The 22,001-nt window shown below is 33.2% G+C and overlaps 3 protein-coding genes across 3 annotated transcripts; 2 read left to right on the top strand and 1 right to left on the bottom strand.

Moving 5' to 3' along the window:
• Positions 1-871: 871 nt before the first annotated feature.
• On the top strand, positions 872-4,196 carry LOC136985861 (lysosomal Pro-X carboxypeptidase). Its single transcript, XM_067283232.1, has 9 exons — positions 872-1,010; positions 1,078-1,218; positions 1,682-1,783; positions 1,955-2,127; positions 2,202-2,359; positions 2,502-2,671; positions 2,754-2,918; positions 2,981-3,168; positions 3,273-4,196. The coding sequence occupies exons 1-9, from the start codon at positions 921-923 to the stop codon at positions 3,460-3,462; spliced, it is 1,377 nt and encodes a 458-aa protein (XP_067139333.1). The 5' UTR covers positions 872-920; the 3' UTR covers positions 3,463-4,196.
• A 723-nt stretch (positions 4,197-4,919) lies between these two features.
• Positions 4,920-10,022, top strand: LOC136985867 (protein-methionine sulfoxide oxidase mical3b-like). Its single transcript, XM_067283240.1, has 12 exons — positions 4,920-5,041; positions 6,292-6,321; positions 6,673-6,831; positions 6,899-6,997; positions 7,168-7,298; positions 7,415-7,515; positions 7,582-7,653; positions 7,843-7,999; positions 8,070-8,184; positions 8,253-8,601; positions 8,663-9,450; positions 9,573-10,022. Exons 2-12 carry the CDS (start codon positions 6,292-6,294, stop codon positions 9,573-9,575), a joined length of 2,004 nt encoding a protein of 667 aa, XP_067139341.1. The 5' UTR covers positions 4,920-5,041; the 3' UTR covers positions 9,576-10,022.
• Positions 8,893-20,058, bottom strand: Naglu (N-acetyl-alpha-glucosaminidase). Its single transcript, XM_067283236.1, has 22 exons — positions 19,878-20,058; positions 19,664-19,812; positions 14,638-14,819; positions 14,412-14,559; positions 14,272-14,342; positions 13,726-13,887; positions 13,516-13,578; positions 12,492-12,555; positions 12,350-12,420; positions 12,197-12,271; positions 12,022-12,106; positions 11,805-11,954; positions 11,592-11,734; positions 11,452-11,524; positions 11,162-11,248; positions 10,997-11,088; positions 10,822-10,926; positions 10,632-10,752; positions 10,502-10,564; positions 10,397-10,440; positions 10,167-10,324; positions 8,893-10,096 (listed from the first exon to the last, which is right to left on the bottom strand). Exons 1-22 carry the CDS (start codon positions 19,948-19,950, stop codon positions 10,032-10,034), a joined length of 2,244 nt encoding a protein of 747 aa, XP_067139337.1. The 5' UTR covers positions 19,951-20,058; the 3' UTR covers positions 8,893-10,031.
• Between the last annotated feature and the right edge of the window lie 1,943 nt (positions 20,059-22,001).

Below are 22,001 nucleotides of genomic sequence, written 5' to 3'. Positions count from 1 at the left end.
ATTCGATGTATTTTTAGGAGCGAAAATCCGCTTACTTTTGTTGTTAATGTTGTTCGAACGAGTACGCCAAAAAGAACTAAATTTGTCCTAGTCTTAAATATCAAAATGTTTATAAGTGGAAAATATACTTAGTTAGTTTGTTATTACCGATGACTTCACATTTATGAATTATCTAGCGAAGAATGTTTTAAATGTAAATTATATTCGGCTCCGAAACGATTTTTTCTTATTGACTAATAGAAGAAACGTGATCCTCTCTTCTAAACAAACAGACCTTTGAACTAAAAACTGCGAAAAATGAGCATTATCGCTAGTAAAATCTACCCGAATCTAAACTGTAGTTCGTCGCTTCATTCTGGGAACCGACTTCCTAATCGTCAGACGAAAATAAAAACGTTGAATTTATAAAATACGACGCAATTTATATAGAAATTTTCAGAAATAAAAGGCTTTTCCGTCGAATGATACTTATTTCGAAGACAGTTACTTTCCACATCTGACGTCAGTATTGCGTAATTTTGGCAGGCGCCGACCAGTCTTCTTCCAAAATAAACTCGTATGTCACTCGCTGAGATATATACAACTTACATTTATATTCACCGTGGGCCGTTTTAGCATTTCGGATCGTCTTTTCAAAATTAGTTTTTTTTTTCTCCCCAAATATTATGCATTCAATCAGCATAGGTTATTTAGATCTTATATAGGCTATGATTACAAAATAATAAATTAACTTGGCTAACCTAATTAGACGAGTTTACAATGAATCATTTAAAGCCAAACAGAACTGACAGTCTGTTGTTATAATAAAATATAGCCGAGCCAAAGATTATAGGAAAATCTTTGACCCGTTTATCTGATCAATGATATGATGTAGACTCGAATGTTATTAAGATTACATAGTTTATTTCAGTCAGAAAATTATGAAAGTCGTACAGTGTATCGCCGCCTTTCTTCTATGTTTAAAATGTTGTAGCACCTTTCAGTATGAGACTCGCTTCTTCGTTCAGAAGGTAAGCTTAAAATCGACTTATTAAAATTCCAAAATAGACTAATAAAATTTATAAAATGTTTCCTTAGGTGGATCATTTCGGATATTCCAATCAAGATACTTTCCGCCAACGTTATCTGTTCTCTGATGCTCATTGGAATGGTAAAGACGGCCCAATATTTTTTTACACCGGCAATGAAGGGGACATCTCCATGTTCGCGAATAATACGGTAAATATTTCATTTAACTTTAATAGAGAATAATGAGTGATAATAATTGATCGAATTCAAGGCCGTGCACATCATTTTAGGGGTTAACGTCTCCCATTTGGAAAGAAAAGAAATTAAATACTACACAATTAAAATAAAACAGTATACTGTACTGTACTGTACTTCATTAATTAATATAAAGTCATATGTTGGAGTGGTAGAAGACTGAAAGAAAACACTGGAAGGCAAGTGGGTAGTAGGTGTGTTGGAAGACAAGGGGGGACAAAAATTAATTTTAAAACAAGTACCTACTTTGAGAATTACAGTTATAAAAAATGCAATAATCTTTTTAATTTATAGAATTAAATAAAAATGGCTCGCTTGTCGTGTATCTAGAAATCGAATAAACGACTTGTTTGAGTGTAGCCTATTCAGTAAAATTTAGCTGAATTTTAAAAAAATTCTATTTGAATACTGTATTTAGGGTATAATGTGGGAGTTTGCCCAAGAATTTGGAGCTATAGTTGTATTTGCTGAACATAGATATTATGGCCAGTCACTACCGTATGGATCTAAAGCATTTCAGGTAAGACTACGTTTGATTGATATAGGTCTATTTAAAAATTTATAAAATTTCGGGAAAAATTCGTTTGTATTTTTTATAAAAAAGATATATAAAGATCTTATTTAAGATAAAAATTCAGATTCATATGCAATTCAACCACAATAAATTTTAATATTATTTATTTCTGTAAAGAACGTTACTTATTTGGGTTATCTAACATCTGAACAAGCCTTAGCCGATTATGCTGTTTTGATTCAGCATCTTAAAGCTAATTTTTCGAGCTGTTCAGTGATTGTCTTTGGAGGTTCATACGGTGCCATGTTAGCAGCTTGGATGAGAATGAAGTATCCTCATTTAGTAGCCGGGTATGATTTTCTTTCATTTCTGTTTCGTTCTTTAAAAAATATAGATTCGCGCTAATTTATTTTATCTTTGTCAGAGCCATATCTTCCAGCGGACCAATTTTACAATTTACTAATCTCACGCCTTGCAATACTTATAATCAAATTGTTACTAAAGATTTTTATAAAGCCTCGCCCAGTTGCTCTCAGTCCATTCGAAGATCGTGGAGTATCATCAAGAAATTAGGGAAAACCGGTATTAAATTCATACAGAAAAAATATACGATGAAATCCTTAAGCTGTTGATTCGACTTTAGATAAACAAATTGATTTTTTACTTCTGTTTTATACATTTAATTCAAGTTCTTTTGATTTCTTTCTTATATTTATTTTTATAGGTGAAGGTTGTAATTGGCTTTCAAAGACATTCCGTCTATGTCAACCTTTATCCCGGGATTCAGTAGACCAATTAATATCGTGGCTGTCTGGAACCTGGTCGTACCTTGCCATGACCGATTATCCATATCCTACAAACTTTTTGGTACCTTTGCCAGCCAATCCTATTAATGTATGTATACTTGTATTGTTTCTATCGCCGCCGCTTAATTAATTCCCTTTAATTGTCATTAACTAGTTATATTGTTTTAAAGGCAACGTGTCAATTTTTGAAAAATTCTTCTCAACCCGACCATATTTTAATACAGAATTTGATGAAAGCTGTATCAGTTTTCCAAAATTTTACAGGAAATGTTCAATGTTTTAATTTGAGTAATTCGGGAGGAACATCTTTGGGCGAAAACGGTTGGGATTTTCAGGTAAGAGAAACCAGGTCGTTTTTGATCTCAAAGATTTAAATAATTTGTTTCTTTTTCTTAAGAGTTGTACCGAAATGGTGATGCCAATGTGCAGCAACGGGGTTGATGATATGTTCGAACCTTCGAGTTGGAATCTTTCTGCCGTAACGTTAGGCTGCAAAACTAAATGGGGTGTGACACCCGAACCATTCAGATCACAAATTTTCTACGGAGGGAGAAATATTTCAGCCGCTAGTAATATTATCTTCAGGTAGGGATAGTCACATTATTAAGTTAAAAGCAAATTCAAAACTTATTTATCCACGCAATTTAATACATTAAATTTAAATTCACTAATTATTGAATTTTTTCTAGTAACGGATTATTGGATCCTTGGTCGGGAGGAGGAGTATTAAAATCATTATCAGATTCTTTGATTGCATTAGTTATGCCAGATGCTGCTCATCATTTAGATCTGCGCTCCTCTAACCGTAAAGATCCCTCTTCAGTAATTAAAGCTAGAAAAGTGGAGAAGAAATTTATCAAACGTTGGATCAGGCAATGAAAGAGAAAAGGAAATATTAATTAAATAGGGCCTACCATTCCAAAGAATTACGTTTAATTGATATTACATTATTTATGACATCGAAACTTCTATGATGAAATTTCTTTTAAACGTTAGACTTTCAATTAACAATCATCTTTATATCTAAATTTAACTTTTGTTGATTTAAAAACTTTCACCCAAGGCCGATTGTCAAAAAATAAACAAATTAAAATGAATAGAGTTATTGATTTAAAAACTGGATCGATGTAATATAAATCGTGTATTTTTTTAAAAAAAAGAATAAACAAAAATAAATTTAAAAAATATATTTACGTTCGTTATCCCGAAATTCTTTCCGAAATGAAAACAATTTAAAGAATTGCGAATAAATTTTAACAGATGTCACTTGTAACGAACTAAATATAAATATTAATGTTATTCTAATGTTCTAATTACAATGATTAAAATGTATGTTACGCAGAAAATAGTAATGTAGTTATATATTATAGAATTTTAACACGAAAATTATTTATATCAGAATTCTAGAGTCTAACGTTCATTAATCTGGATAAGATTTACAGAAACCGCAGAATACAAGTTTATTTAAGAGAATTGCAAATATCAGTTTAAATAATGCGCTTGACAACGAAACACTTGTAACGAAACAGATTATTATTGTCAAAAATGTAAACTTTGCGCCTTATACTTTGAAATCTTGTGAAATAAATATTTTGTATTTTATAACTGCTTCTTTCTTTACAAACATCTTTACTTTCTGCAGTTGCTTTTCTAATGGAAATTCGCTGCCGATGCAAAACTTATTCTCGACCCGCCCACAGCAAATGGAATTGCCAGACTTGTTATCGATCCGATCTTTCCACTTCTGTAAAATAATAATAACGAAATAACGGGTTGACTGAAAATTGTTACCCCCAACAAGAAGAGAACTGTTCGAACGGTCGCTTCGCTACCAAACGAGAGCAAATTAACTTTGTGTTGCTCCTCATTTGTAAACGATAGAAAAATGTAATGCTTTTTGCTGTATTATCTTACCCTTTTTTTTATATTTATGCAAATTATTTCACTGCTGAATTCGTTATTAAATAAGACGACGTACTTACACGAGGCACCAACGACGTAATCATATTGTTAAATATCATTAACTTGAGAATTTAATGCATTAAGTTTTATATACATCGAGCTATAAATCACTTTTTATGGGATTTCGGTTTGTTAAAGTTTACCTCATTCTTTAACTAGTTATTTAGACTTTTCTCCCTACGTCGTTTTTACACACGTAAGAAATTGCGGAAGGTTATTTTATTCTTGAAGAAGGTGGTCAAACGATGGCGTTAAAATCTTTAATTAAGTCAAATAAATGGGCTTTCGATGATCGGTCGTTGCAACCAGAAATAAACAGTCGAGTAACCTGGCTGTATTTCGCCTGGGATGACGTCAGTAGCCCACAACTCGATTGGTGCTATTTATAGACAGGGAGAAATTTGGCAGATCCATCTCGGTCTCACTAGTACAGCCTCTCCTTTCAGACAAAGTTGTTCGTTCGGGTATCTCTTCCCTTCTTCGACCAAACGAGCAGGTAGGTGCTTTTCGTAACTGAAATTATTTCGAAATCGTCAAATAGGCGAATTAAAGGGAGAAAACATACGAATTAGGCCACCAATTGTCGCTGTTTTGGTGAGTGATTAGTAGTGATTTTAGGTAGAGGTTATTTTGAGAGTTATTGGGGCAGATGCCGGCCTACTTAATTCACTCGCTATTTTATTAGCCCTTGAATTTTACGTTTAATACGTTTGGGATCCGTACGAAGAGCAGTTTATTTAATATTTATGAGTCGTCGGGATTTTATTCAGGTTCAACACTTATATCGAAAAAAGGATAAAGTGTTCGAGCCTCGATATTGCCAAGACAAATTCGACGATTCGGCCTGGCAACTATAGGAATGTGAACAACTAAGCCCACGCTGTCGCTCACTAAACGTGCACTCCACATGTCGACGTAACATTGGCCAAGGTCGAGAGACATCTGACATTCGCCTCCACATGATTATTTCTGCAGATTGACTCTCTGATCTTCTCCCACTTGGCAAACTTTCCTTTGGAAAGGCCAATTCTTCCGCCTAACATATCCGAACTTCGGAGAAGATGCCGAAGCAGGGGCAATTTGTGTCTGGACCGGACAAAGCAGCGGTGTGTTGGCGATTGACGTCACTGGCGCCCGTTTTAGACCCACCTCGTCTAAGGATAATAATAATAATAAGTGGGACGAAGTTGTTTAATTTGGATTCGGTCGAGTAGCGAAGGGATTAAGTTCTTTTCCGACAGGTTAATATTTGTCAATTTTATTTTTAACGGCCGTCTTCTCGTCCTAATCTTTGTTCCAACTCGGTCAAAGACTTTTCTTGCCCCCTCTTATTTCCGAGACTCGAATTTCGTTTTCTAGGGTGACAAAATCCTTCTCGGCGCATGCGCCGCCTCCATAAGCGGCGCACTTCCGGATTTTGTCAGAAGTGGAACGTGACTCTCCACGTCCGTGGGAGGAAACCGCGATTAAATTTACGATTCGTGACATCATACGTGGCGCAATCGAATCGCAGAAAAGTTTACCGAGGATTTCATGGCGGGAGTCACTTGCAAAATGTTTCTATTTTAAATAAAAGTTGTTCTCGAATAAAGTGGGCTGTCACCCCGATCTCGTTTGTTGGCCGGGTCGTGACTACCTGTACCCGTACAAAAATAGAAATTCGCGTGCTAACTCCTCTTTGTTTACTTTCAAAATGAAGCGCTTTCGATGATTTCCGTATTCTGATCACTTGTCTTCCATTTTCAGATGAGTATGGCGGAGCTGGACAAAAGAACGGTAAGTGTGTGCCGCACCTGTAGGCCCATTATGAAGTAATAAAACCAATTCGCGTTAACGAACATCTGGCAGTCGTCGCTACGGCTGAAGATGTACACCAGCAGATTGTTCATCTCGCAGGTCTGCTCCTTCCCGAGCCAGATAAGTGCTCTCTCTCCTCTTTAAAAATAGGATAAGCGCGTCTTCCCCCAAATAGTTAAAGTAAACAGAATGGGCGCCGCCGTCTAGGAATAGCTGTTTGCGCGGAACACCTAGAGCTTAGAAAATGTATTTTTAAGCGACCCCTTTTACTCCGGCCCAATGGCTGGTGTTTTTCCGGAGAAACGTCATCTTTGTGGCTTTCTATTTTAGCACAGTGTAACAACCTCGAGAGTGGAAAAGCGGTCGAATTATGTGTCCAAAAAAAGTACGGAAACCAGCGAAACGGAGGATGTCAAAAGGTATGAGGAACGCGGGAACGCCCTGAGAAACAATAATTATGAAATGAATGGCACGAAAGACCATGATAAAGTGAGTAAAATATCTCCCCCAAGAAACAACTCGGATATGGATGGAATTAGAACTTAATTTTTTGTAGATGCATGTTGAACTGTCAGATGAGGAGGAAGAGGAAGAAGAACAAGATGGAATCAAACCTTCCGTCGATCCTAATGAGGTGGCCAAGCGCTTCAGCCAGGTTAGAACAGTTATTATTATTATTTTTTTCGAATTCTATTAAAAGAGAGAAGGGAATTTAAGTACTTCCAATTATTCGAGTAAACTTGTTTATTTAACCTGTCAGCAAAGAGCATTAGTTACGATGTCAGAAATTTTTTAGTTAAAAACAATATTTATTTTTTGTTATAGGCTGGAAAAGAAAATAACACTCTCTGCAAAATATGTGGAAAATTCGTTTATCAAATGGAAAAAGTCAAAGCGGAAAAGAACATTTTTCACAAATCTTGCTTCAGATGCAAAGAGTGCAACAAAGCTTTAACGTTAGTTATTTTCTTTTTTCGTATATTAATTTAATAAATACATTAAATTATTTAATGATAATTTAATAAGAACGTTTAAATTGAAAGATTAAAAACGAAATAATGCTTCATTTTAGAGTGGACAGCTATTCCTCTCACGAAGGTGATATATACTGCAAACAGCATTTCAAATTACTTTTTCAGCCTAAAGTTAAATTCGAGGACGATGCAGCACCAAGTATGTAATATTTAATTAAAAATAACCTCCTTATAAACTCGAAACCACATAAAATACTTTTTTCAGAGAGACCCAGGAAGCACGAAATGATTATAAGAGAAAACGTTCCAGCCGAACTACCACCCGATGTTGTTCGCAGTAAGTAATTTCTCATCTTATTCTAAACAAACCTGTTTATTATCTTTATCTGTTATGACTTAGCTTGACTCTTCAATCAAAATATTTACTATAAAATGTGATTGAATTCCACTTTTGAGTTGTTTGCTTTGAATTTCATTCCGAGCAGAAATAGAATAGTAATTGACGTTTGATCTATTTATTTGACAGGTAATTCTAAAGCCGATGATATATTGGATAATATAAATTTAGATTTAACTAATATAAAATCCAGGTTTGAATCAGGAGGGGAAGAATATAAGCTTCCTTCTCATACCGATATGTTACGATTACAGAGATGTGATAGTCTTATGCTCAGATTGGCTAAGTGAGTTTAGCTTTTTAAATAAGTAGAAAGTCTTTTACATCTCATTAATGCTGATCTTCTTCTTTTACAGATATCAATCTGCGATTGCCGGAGAAAATGAAAACGGTGATATGCACGATTCTGATAGCGAAGACGACGAAGATAGGGATCCTTCCGTTGTTAGAGAGAGTAGAAAACGGGAAAAAGTACGATTTCTATATCGTTTATTGTGTACCAAGATTATAGTACATGTAAAAATTCACTTTCTTTATAGGTAGCTTTTCACGATATGGATAATTTGAAATCTCAATGGGAAACAGGTGCGCTGGGAACTCGAGAAGAAAGAAAAGATGAAATCAAAGATGAAGTTAATCGTATCAGACAAAGACTTTGTTTAGGAAGGTCAGAATCTATGAGAGCAGTCTATGAGCAGGCGTGCCAAGATTCTGGCAGAACGGGACCTAGAAGGAGTGATACGATTAATCTAGGAAGGGATATCAAAGCCGGGCACATCAAAGAGAAATTCGAAAAGGGGGATGTAGAAGATAAGTACTTAGTATTGGAAAAAGTAGAAAAACTCCGTAAAGAAAGAGAAGAAGATTTGAGTGTATTTACGGAACCAGGTAATTATTTTGATTTTGTTGGAATTGTATTTAAAATCTCTAATAATATATTATCTATCAGGCACAGCAACTACGGCAAGAAGTCTGTTCAAACAGATAGACGCCAACGTTCAGACTCTTCCTCCCATCAGAACTAACAAGTCGCCTTCTGTAGAGAGAAGTCGTTCCAGGACGTTTTCTACTCAGTCATCTGTCGATGGGGAAGTCGTCAAGTGCAGCGAACCAGCCGAAAAAGAAGAGATTCAAGTTGAAACTACGGAAGTTAGCGAAAGATTTAAGTTTTTCGAGAACTTCAAAGAGGAAAAGAAGGAAAGAAAACGATTTCAGATCACGCCACCCCGAGAAATCAAGAAAGAAGAATCGCCTGAAGTAGAAATCCCACGTGATCCTAACGTAGTGAGATCTGGAAGTATCGTCGATGATATACCAATGACGGATACAGCAAAACGCATGTTAGACAAATTTAAAGCGCTGGAAAATGGAGAAGAATCGGCTCCAAAACCCAGCGGGCCTAAACCTTTGAAGCGTATTACACCTCCTCGCGAATTTACTCGACAGGACAAAGACAAGGATTCTTCGCCGGAACCCGAGAGAGATCCCTCTATTGTAAGGTCAAGTTATAAAGTAGAAGACGACATAGTAGTAGAAGCGGATAAGGCCAAAGTACTTCGCGAAAAGTTCGAAAAATGGGAAGCAGAAATGAAAGAATTGGAACCAGAGAGAAACGAAGAGGATGAATATTTACCACAAGCTGATACGGCCAAGAATTTGAAAGCGAAATTCGAAGCAATTAAAGAAGAGGTTCTGAAGCCCAAGGAAAAGCCCAAACCAAGAGTGCGGCGCTTCATAGTAAGTTCTTCCTTACAGAGAGAATATAAATAAAATAATAGATCGTGACAATGCATTCCACATACTGTCCATCTAAGTAATGAAAAATCCTCATGCTAATCACCCAATTGCTATTTTTACAGTAACCATCATCGAAAGGACTGTTACGAAAGGCGGAAGAGTTTAACCCATTTTCATCAACTTCGGCTTCTCGACTCCGACTGACGTGATTTAAGATGAAGATCAAAGCCAACTTCGGATTCTCATCTATTCGAAGATCGAGTGAAAAAAAAGAGTCTTTAGACTTTTTACTTAGATTTTTATTATATTTTATTCTATCGGAAGTAGAATCAACTAAATAGCCAATCATTATTATCAGCATTCGGAGAAAAGCGACTTCATTCCAACTTTCTTCTTCAGTGAAAGGAAGTTTCGAAACAGAATAATGATTGGTCCAGAAAACAATAACGTCTGCATTTTCTACTAACACGGTCATCTTTCAAAGCTTTTACATGATATATAGTCAGATCATTTATGTAAGAGAAGCTTCTGGTTGTATCTTGCGTGAAAATAAAAATCTTGATGGATTTTTATCACCAGATTTATTTCTTAATTATTGACGGATGATACTTTTGCCATAGATCGCGTACTATTTGTACGGTGTTACCTAAAAATACAAATAACTTAGTTCGCATTTAACACTATTTGAATAGCATGACGGAAAAAGAAATGCTTACCAAGAGGATGGGATGGATAAACGTCTGTACTGTAACAAAACTGTTCTTCTACAAAATTTTTCACTTTCCAGTTGAACTCCGTTTGATTGAAGCGCTTATTTTGACTCAGGCAATCTTGAAGTGTGTTCAGGAAAAGAAACCAACGGGGATAAAAGTATCTAGGAAATAATTGCTGTTATCAATTAAATTTAATTGTATAGTTATTATTATTATTATTAAGCAATATTTACCCAGACACCATTCCTGACCATTGTTTAGTAGCATAATCTAATATCTAAAACGAAAAAGATTTTACAAAGATGAAAAAGTAAAACATATTTCTATTTGATTCTCACCTCTCCGTTTGGACCCCAAAGTGTGATCTGGTTTCTGGCATTAAATTCGTAAAGATTCTTTTCCTGAGAACACACAAAGTTAATTAATAAGTATAGTTTAATAATTTTTCTAATTAAAGACATAACTAACATTTGGAGTAACTCCTAAATTTCTAGCATCTTGGAACCATTTTCCGGCCAGAAAATGCACATTCGAAGTTAAAACATTTTCGAGATCCTTCAAAATTCCCAGAATAATCGTAGAAGTTTGCCTGTAAATTGAAAATTCGATTAAAAATTCATTTCTATTCTGGATTTTTATTATTTGCGTATTAGTCTACCTCAGATTCTCTTCATCTTTGTTACTAAAGAAAGTTTTGGCTTCTTCAAAATATTCTGCTACTAAAAGTTGAAGCACTTCCCGAGTCAAATCCACTAAATCGTATCTATTAAAAATTCGCAATTTATCAAAATAAATATGGGAAATCCTCTATAAAAGAATATAATTTCATTTACAGAAATGTGCTCTTCAGAGTAAAATGTTCGTCGTCTAAAACATTGATAAAATAGTACCAAGCCTGATATACATCGGAATTATTGAACCAAAGCTACAAAACATAAAAATTAATTATTAAGCTATTATAGTTCAAAACGAATTTAATTTATGTATACAGTACTTACTTGAGGACCGGAAGATAATGAAGGTCGTCGTACCAAAACGTATTTACCATGATCTCGAAAAGCTTTGGAAGCATTATAAACACTTCTCTATAGAAAAATAATTAAAATGAAATATTTTAAATTCGTTTAATGATTCGTAACCTTTAAACTAATTTAAAAATAATCTTTTAAATCACTAAAAAGTTATAAAAACAGAAATATTTCACTTATTACTTCATACGAGTCAAACTGTTTCTACGAGTATTTATATTCCGTATGCTTAGTCTATTATGGAAATCATAATTACAGACCTGTAAAATTATCCACGCTTTAATTAAATTACTAGATGATTTGCCGTATCTTCTTAAAGTATAATTAGAAATCCTATTAATTAAGAACGGAAATTAGGTATCAAAAATAATCACTTTGGTCAATAAAAATTATATTGCACCATGAAGAAAGATCACAACTCTCTGTACGCCAAGCCATCTCGTTCATGAACTCGTACATGACGTCGTTCTGTTCTATTCCTTCTGGTGTCAGCCCAGTTCCCATCATGGTACTATTGGGATAATTTCGAGCAGTAAATGGACCCTTAAAATATTCAATGAGTTTTAATTTAAAATTATTAGAATAAAGAGAGAGGACGAATTGTTAAACTTACGGCATTAACGGCCCAAAAAGAACCGTATAACCCATTAACTCCGCCATAATTATGAAGCATGCACCAAATAAAAGGCTGTCCATAAAATGATTCCAGTCTCTGATACTGCGGATAGAATTCAGCTTCTAAATCTAGAATAAGCATTCTTCCCTGTCGAAAAAATACACGGTTAATAAAAGTTATACTATTCAATGAAAATTAATAGATTTATTCATACTATTGGTACGGATGTTAACAAAGCCCGGGCTTGTGCAGGCTGCCAAAACGAGGGATCATTTACAAATAACCAGCCTTGCATTAACCTATATCAAATATACTTAATTTTATGTTTTAAAAAGTATTTAATTCTATTTTAAAAATATGGTAAATTATTTTCAAAATGTCTAACTCACCAAATAGCTTTGGGATCCACAGATACCAAAGAACGAAAAACTGCCTGTCCACATACACGTAGAAAGGAAGGCTGACTTTAATTTAAAATATAATTGATTTAAAAAATAATAACATTTTTATTATAAAATTACAGTGTGTAATCCAAAACTAACCTAGAAGGTGGACTCATTTCATTGAACAAATCAGTATTGTAAATATGATCGGTTCCATATTCAGAAATGTACTGTAATAGAAAGAATAAACTGAACCGTGTATTTTAGTTTTTTTTAATGAAATAATCAGTTTAAAAAATACCTCTTCTAAAAAAGTAGTAGCAAATGTCTGAAATAAGGGATCAGTTGGACTCAAGAAGTAAACACTGTACAGAGAATAATCGAATTTTATTTAGGCTAAGTATAAATACCATTAGATTCAAAAAGTTTCCGGACTGATGTGATTTCGTCAGTAATATCGAAGGTACTGTACAGTACCTGAATGAGCACGGGTCAAAGATAGAGGGCAATTTTTGGGTTATCCTCGGTTAGTGACTCGCAGAAGGCGCGACAATCAAACAATTCGTGGCACTAACAGAGTTACACTCTGTAGGTGCACATTCATCATTACCGGTACAAGCTTAATATCGATTTTTATTTTCAAACTGGTTGAAAGAGGTGCAAGGAGAACGAAGTAAAGCAATTTGTAAAGTACGCAACACGACTCTTGCAACCGGAGAAAGGTCTGGAAGATCGTGCGAACACCGAAAAGCATAAGAAGAATTACAATTCTAGGAGGAATTTTTCACCAGGAATCTGCAAAATGTTGATCTAAGTCTTTTAATCTTTATTGCTGAACATTTATCATTTAATTGAATTTTTCAGTTGCATATGAAAGTCCGATGAGAAAGTCGCATAGGATGGATGGAAGCAAAACTTCAGACAGCAATGTTTTAAACGATTTCAAGCTGCATTATGACCAAGTGCACAGGTTTAATCAGAGAGTTTTAGAACTCTTTCTCCACAAAATCTTGTTAATAATATATAAATAGTATTTTTTTTATAGTCTTCTTATTTACAAATGCACGGACAATTCGGATGTTAAAATTCTAGGGACCATATTTGTCACTGCAGCGAAATAAAGAGAATGTCTACAGTTACTTGTTCTAGATGGGTCTGACACTTCTTTAACGTGATCACGTTAAAAAAGTTACAAAGTTTCATGGAGTTTTATAGACGCTGGCAGAAGTGTGTGGTTGCCAAAAAGGTAGATTAGTTTGGACATGATAGTATTTGATTTTGTCCGGAAATTTTTGAACTTAGTAGTACTTTTTGACAGTACTTACTTTGAGTAAGGTGGTGTAAAACTTCCCCAAGATATCGCAGTAACGTTGGCCTTAGGATAAACGCTGAGAAATTAAAAACATTAGGATAATTATTTTGAAGAAATTTTATAGAATAATTTAGTAATAGAATATATCATTTTCGAAACCGAACAATATAATGATATGAAGATTTCAGAATTTTTATTATTTCTACGTAGATTGTAGTTTTACCGAGGGGTTGCGGGTACCACATGACCAGCAAAAGCGGGAAGCACGGGTGTCATGCCAAAATTTCTCATTCGATTTAAAATCTTATGCTGTAGATACACTTGCTGCGAATGCCAGTTTGCGGATAAAGGGCCAGCCCATTTCTGGACATTACCCATTCTATTCCTGGAAAAAATAACATCGATAAATATCACTCGAAATAAAAAAAATCTCTACAAATACGAATTCTAAACACTGTTAAATACGTATAAAGCTTAATGTTTTGCAAGACAATGTAAATTTAATCTAACATTCTTTCAATATACAATATATACATAGCCTACATTTTACTCATTTCTCATTATATTTTATAATAAGAGAAAGTCGTCAAATAGATTAATGTTTATTTTGAAATAAGTTGTATAAACTAAATTAAGTTTATTAAACTTTGAATAACATTTAAATAATTAATTTATTGTCGTTAACTCCAGTATTTCAAATAAAATCGTTTAATTTATTCAATATTGCAATAATCGAGATTTATTTATTTATTTACTTCTAAACACTCACCATGCTAAGAAGGCTGGACCGGTAAAAAAGTCGTTAACATCATCATTCGTGAAATTTAGTAGAAGAAACGTCTGAAAGAACCCTTACGACACTTACGCTTATAATAGCATTTATAATATCACAATCGATTATTTACTTACTCGTCTCCAAATAGCTTCTTGCCCTGTGAAGGCTAAAGGCAAATTGATACCATTTAGAGCCATCCAATCGATCTCCTTTTCCCATCTGGTCCAATTCCACCACACCATCGAGTAACTAGGCGTGCAAACATTTTGATAATAACGAAACCTATAAAGTATAAACATTTTAAGAATAGTATATTTCAAAAAGTATGAGAATTTACTGTAGGAAAGTATGGAAACTTACTTGTCATTAGATGTCATGATTAATGCAGGAATAACTGAAGGAAGAGGTTGAGGAAGATATAACTGATTTCCCGACCAAGAGAAATGGCAATTACAATAATATTTTAAATAATGCTGAAACCCCCACGCTGCAGCCACTCCCGTATTTGCAGAGATTTTAATAAACTCATCTTCAGATTCAATCTAAATATTTTATATACCAAACTATAATATTTTATAAAGTACTTAAACTTTAGACGAGTTCAGTAAATAAACTCGAGTGGCAGTACTAGTTCTTTTAGTGTACAGGAAATGATGTAATATAGAAAAGAAGTACTGAACGATCAGTGCATGCTTTCAAACTGTCGGAAATGCAACTCTTACGAGTTCTCTCTATTATTCCGAAAAATAATATTATACAACGTTATTTATATAACATTTATACCGTTTTCAACTAAGATAATTTTTTATCCGAAAGTAAATTCGTACTTTTCATTACAAAATTGGCAACAGTGGATCAGCCATATTGTTGCAATCATGGAAAACTGAGTCTAAGCCATAGTCTAAACACGGTGGGCTTTGTGTTGGCATTAAAAGCAACTGATTTTTTTCCCCTGAAACTGGTTATTTTACTAAATGATCTGTATGTGCACTAATGCTCTTAGTTCATTTATTGAACTCGTCTTTTGTTTCTTTATTAATTTTATTTATCAAAACAGGTTGATTGAGATTACGTATTTGGCACATTTCCTTTATTTGAATTGTATATGCTACAGCTAAAACACATGAGTCGGAGTATAATTAATTGGCTAACGCTAATTATTGGTTAAAGCAAGTAAATCTATTAATTTTGAACTTTATCCGTATAAAGCACACGTTATCCAAGTCGGAAACAAATAAAGCTGACATTAACTAAACACACGAATGGATGAAACAAGTCTTAAAATTCGTGCTTTATCCGGTTAATATTTTGATCTTTATTCAAATCAATAGGAAATAGCACGTGTTGACTTCAATAAACAATGGCAATGTCCTAATTCGACTACGATGTTTAACATGACTGTATTTCCACTATTCTGTACGATTCTAGGAGTGTCGCTTCTAGAATCGTTACAGAAACTTTCGGTCCGTAACGGCGCACACATTCTAGAGTAGTGCTTTTGGTATATATTGCTTAAATAAATCTCATTAGAACAATAATAATATTTGTTGAAAGACATAACATATTAATACAATATAAAAGTTATTTAATTTTGCTGAAAATATTTCTTGATATAATAATTTTAACTCATTTGACAAGCATTTCAACCTCCTTTGGACGAACGTCACGGAAATGATTGGCGCTCGTCCAAAGCATTTAGTGCTTGACATGTTTAAAACAATCGACATGTGACTACTGCGGAAAAGTCAACATGTCCTGAAAACCTGAACAACATGTCGACATTAGGACAGTACATATCGATATTGTGTAAATAAAAAGGCTTTCTATTAATTTAAAGCTAAATTTTTAGTTGTGACGGTACGATTTTTAGCTAAATCTGGCAATGTTCTAATGAAAAACTGGTAGCATTTATTTTCATTTATTTTATTTTTTTATGCAATAAATTCTATTTGATTTAAAAACAATATTTCTTTATTTTATCCATTCAACCTGCATTGAAAAATCGCACATTATCTAGCTAAAATTCGAGCTTTATCCACATTTCTCCTCAGTTTATCCAAACGAGTGGGTATAGCCCGAATTTTAACGTTTTCTCTTATTTTTCTCTTCCCGTATTCTCACCAGCTCTAACAAAATGATCACCTTTATTCTTTTATTCATTGCAGAAAAGGAACTGCTTGCCGTTTTAATAAGAAAAGTGGCTAAAATTCCGTAAATATTGCTACATCCATCCGTTTTTGAATAATATCAACTTTATTCACTTGTGACTTGGAATAAACATGCTTTATGTACGAGTAGATAAAGTTCAAAATTAATATATTGTTACTTGCTTTAATTAAGACTTGGATAAAGTTGGTTTTAGCCAGTTAATTCTATCTTTATCCGATTCATGGACTTTAGCTATAACATGTACTGTACAAGCCAGGCCTACATCCCCCGGGCTAAACATATTTGTGACTCGCTTATCTGTGACTTATATGGCCCGCCAATCGAAATGCTTGGGCATCACTGATATACAGGGTGATTATAATTAAACAAAGTTTAGAGCTCTGTGAAAAAAGAACCATAGGACAAAATTCAAATTTAATCAAATTTGGGTGTATACTTTCCTGACCATGGAATTTCGATTTTTCAATAAAAGGTTTAGTTCCGAAATTTACCTATAGGAGGAAATTTGGCCGTAATATCGCTGCAATTTATATATTAGGTAAATTGTGGAACAACTTTAAAGTTTATAAAGAATTGAAAAGCATGTTCGATGCAGATTGACATCATGTAATTACATTACTTGATTGCGTATTACTCGTTAAACCGTACTGCCAAAGAAGCAGCAAAGCTAGTACTTCACTCAAGAAATTCCGTTTAAACGTTTAAAGTCCTTCCGAAAACATCCTTTGAAAGTTAATAATCTCAAAACAAATGACGCTTCTATTCGAGGAAACGGAAATTTTCAATATGAATTCAGAAAGGGTCGCAAACCGGAAGAAGTTGCAACTACTTTGGTGCAAAGTAAACGGCCTCATTTTTACTTGGACGGTATGATGAATACTTACAACTGCCATGTTGGTGAGGAGAGACCCACGTGTTTATCATCAAATTCCTTTGCATCAACTAAAAATCAGTGTGGTGCGGATTTATGGCATCCTTCGATGAGCGGATCCACGGAGACTACAGAGACTTCAGCCCTCTCATTGACACAAAAAATTTATTTATTCGAACTTCAAAACGTTGTTTTTAAAAACAGTTATGATAGCAAATATGGTTTATGGTACCATTTTCACTACAATCGTCATGTATTGTGTATGTTAATAAAAGGTAGGTCCTACTTATGATTATTCAAATATTTTTCATTTTTGAGTTGCTCTTTGTCAGATCAGACATAGATCATACGACCCTGGATAAAAGAAAAAAATAATTTTTCTGTCGTCATCATGTTTAAACTAGTGGTTCAAAAAACGGAGACCTTCGATTGAAAGAGATGTTTTTTTCTAATGTAGAACGTAGACGGATTTGATTGTAGAGAATTCTGGTACTCTCCAATCCAGGTTCTAGATTTAAAAAAAGAGGTTCTAAACGTATAACAGAATAGAATAGTTTTTCGGGGGAAGAACCCCAATAGTACCCAGTAGATAACAGAAGTAGAGGCGTAATAGTGAAACCTATCCTGACACTTCCCATCCTTAAAAGATTACGAAACATTTTCTTAATGAACTGAAGTGTTCGTGTCATGTAAATTTGTGAGAAAATGTACAGTACTTGTGTACCTCATCTTCAGTATGTGTTAAGTGTTCAATAAATTTTATTGTATTCAACTTGTGTCTTCTCCTTTCAAAGATACGATTACTTTATGATGTTGTCGACCGGGGCTTGGAAATCCTTACCTGTTTCCTTTGGATTCTTTTGAATCCGCTGCTGTATCATACATAATTAGACCGTATTTTAGTTATTTTTTTGAAGGAAACACTGCATCTGGACCAGTGGCACGTTCTGTCAATGCCACTAGTATGAAGATCACAATCTTTATGCAAGATAGAGCACCCAGCATATCGGTGTGCAAAGGTTATTGCACCAGCACTTTACAAATGAACGAGTGATTAACCGATAATTTCCAACAGCTTGGTTACCACAATCACAGACTCGAATCCTTGTGATTTTCGGTTAAGGAGATACTTAAGAGCCTTGTTTATCAAGACGATGTTTCTAACTTAGCTGTCTTAAAAGACAATTTCGCTACATGTGAGACATCTTCATCCAAATCACTTATGTTCCTCCATCAGATGTGTTGTTTATCGAAAGCATGCTGGTTCAGTGATTCTCAATCTTTCTGGGGCTGCGGAACACCATTCATATACTTTTTATTAAGCGGAGTAAGCATAAATACTACATACATTACATTCAAAAATGGATAAGAAATTCCATATTTACTATTTTCACGAAGCAAGCAATAAATTAATAAATTTTATTGTATTGAATAAAATAGTAAACACGGAATTGTCTACGAATAAAATAATATACTGTAGTAGGCCTACATTGGAATAAATTTGTAATAAAAAATTAAATTTTTTCGTGGAACACTGGGGCAAATTTATAGAAAATCTACGTATCCGCGAACTTGTGAGAAACATCGTTTTAGACAATGAGATAGAAGGCGCTTATAGTAAGTTATATTCGTTAGTCTCATTTGTTGGATACTTGAACATTTCTATGTATATAATTTGATGTTTAAAGATTATTATATGGAGAGTAACACTCAACTCACAGAATCTGTAATCACCGCACTAAATTGCAATAAAATCATTGAACTTTATATCAGAACTCCTCAGGTTGTCAAATAACTTTAGGCAAGACAATCTAATATGGAAACTGCAGCGACATTAGCGCCAAATTTTTCCTATCGAGAAACTTTGAAACTAAACTTCTTATTGCGAAATCGAAATTTCACGGTCAGGAAGTACACATACCAAAATTTGGTTAAATTTGGACAACAGTTCTTTCTACATAGTGCTCCAAACACCTTCTGTTTAATTATAATTACCTCGTAAAATGTCTTAAATTCGTGTTATTCAATTATCAAATCGTTATTTGTCATCAATTTAAATAAATCAGTGTGATTAATGTGAGGATATGACTAAGAAAATGATAGTGCGACTCAAAACATCTCTATCACATTTACAATATTTTATTTTTAATAGTTAAATTAAATTATAAATATATATGATTACAGTAGAACCTGGATTATCCGAGATTCTGTATATTTGTAATAATATTGATTATAGAAATATACGTAGTATATAGCCTAAAGTTTTAAAATGAATGAAGTAAATTAATTTATTTAGAGAATAAAGCAATATAAGATAAAGAGGAAAAAGAAATATAGTTATATTACTTTGAATATATCCTTATCAACTAGTCCAAACTGAGGAATTATTTCGACTAAGAATTCATTTGCTCTATCTCCCACTAAACGTTTAATCATATCTCTGACAGTTTGCTCCTGAACCAAAGGAAGAGTTTTACTTCGAATAGATCGAAGATCTGAAATTAAAGAACTAATAATGAGTATTTTAAGCTTAAATTTAATTATTTACGTTTATACTTACGATAAAAACGTCCATCCGCTCTGGCTAATAAACTCAAAAGCTTTACGGCAAGCAAAGCTAAAACGAATTTCATCTCGCATATATTAAAGTTAGATATGAAAGCAACACTTCCGTAAGAAATGAAAACAAACCAAACAGGCTGTCTGTCCGGTGTGTTAGAATAGTTCAAACATCATGTGAATTTTTCCCTTTTCAATAGATTATATTATCAAATTACCGAATCTGCACTTAGGACTCATTTATTTGATTTCCCGTTAGATCACGTGAGATTTATGTTATCATTTATTTATTAGACTATAAATTGTTTAGATGAGAATGTATTAGTTATTTAATACAGAGTAGAAACTCCCTACAACCGTTCAAATATTGTTTTAAAAATATATTTGCTTAAATAATGCACAATTATTTATATACGTTGAATGAATTTAGAGATAAAATGTACTGTGGCTGTCGGTCAACATATACGTTAGGCAAGTTGACAAAATCTTTCCTACATAAATGAAAGTTAAAAGCGGATAATTTTCCTAAAAACACGCGAAAAAATTGTTAAATGTAAATGATTTTGTCTTTCAAAACTAAATATAACTTTGGCAAGCTACAAGATATATAGGGATAACATGTAGTCAGCGCATTTCTAAATTTCTCTGGTAAACTTTTAATTTTAAAAATAACTTGGTCTGTTTAATATGCAATAATTACTAAATCGTTGTTAAAAATAAATTTTACAGCAAAATGTTAATATATTTAAAATAGACAAAAAAATTTCCATTTTAATCACACGATTCGAAAATGTTCTTTTTTTAATCTGTTTTACAAAAAGTTTCTTAACAATGAACTAATATTTAGTTAGAATTTGTAAGCATTACGATCAAAGGAAGTTTTGTAATCTGAAATCATTAACGCTACTGATATTCAATTATTGCTTAAATATTAATAAAGCTGATTTGCTTGCTCGTCGAACTTGCTGAGATAGTGACAGGAAATGTTTTCCAAAGCACTATAGACTCGTATTATCATTATGTCATGCTGTTATTTTATTATAAGTACACGGTATGCAGGAATAAAATAAAAACGTAACAAAATGAAACAATTTTATCGGTCTACAAGGAAAGTATAATAGGAAGGTTTATTACTAGTATTAAACGTATAGTGATACATTACTATGTATTAGATTTTATTACACTAGTAACAAAATTAAAAATTGTAAATAGGTGTGAAGTGCTTTGTGCATCTCACTGCAAGCCATCTTTTGGAAATCAGTCTGCTGCAAAGTACCAAAAAGATTCTTTGTAACGGAGTACAAGATACATTTCACACTATTTCGATAAAACTGTTTATAGCCTGGAAATGTGTTTAACAGCAAATTAATATGAATAAAACAGGTGAGAAATTAAAGGAAAGAAGATTAAAAAATATTAATAATTTTATAATCGTAAAGCTTTACGTTTACATATATTTTCTGTGTAACACAGCATTGAACTATTAAAAGAAGCATTTTACACAATATAGAGCTGTAACAAGATGACTTTTATGAATTTCACGCAAACATATAAAGCATTCAATTATATTAAATTTAATAATAAGTACACTGTATATTTTTTCCAATATATAGTTTATAATTGTGTAAAGATATAAATTAGGACTCGTTGAAATGATTGAAAATAATCTCTCAATGCCAATCAATAACAATAGGCCTATCTGCAACATTCGATCATTTCAAAACTTTGATTAAAAAAACGATAAGTTTGAATATCAAGATGAATGATAAGTTAATACAAAACTTTAGTTGAAAATTTGTTTACGTTTCTCATTTAAGGTGTTTTTAATGTTTAAACAAGGCAAGAAAAAATGGTTTGAAAATTTTTTATACACTTCAATCGAAGAGAAATGTATATTCATAGATATATTTATTTAGGATTAACTCGACATTACCAGACAAATCATTAAAAATATTGTATTTATAACTTAGCTACATATATCGAATTTTTAAATTTTACTGTCAAATAATGATTAATCCTTTCTCAGTATTTTGTTCTAGTCGCAAGAAATCAAATATTATTGGCTACAATTTGAAAAAATTGTAGACCTATAAATTCCCACTGTCATCCATCCGTGTGTCCGTCC

Source organism: Centruroides vittatus, unplaced genomic scaffold, assembly GCF_030686945.1.
Source record: "Centruroides vittatus isolate TY-2023 unplaced genomic scaffold, ASM3068694v2 contig_980, whole genome shotgun sequence".
NCBI classification, from domain to species: domain Eukaryota; kingdom Metazoa; phylum Arthropoda; class Arachnida; order Scorpiones; family Buthidae; genus Centruroides; species Centruroides vittatus.
This window is presented reverse-complemented; position numbering and strand designations above follow the sequence as displayed.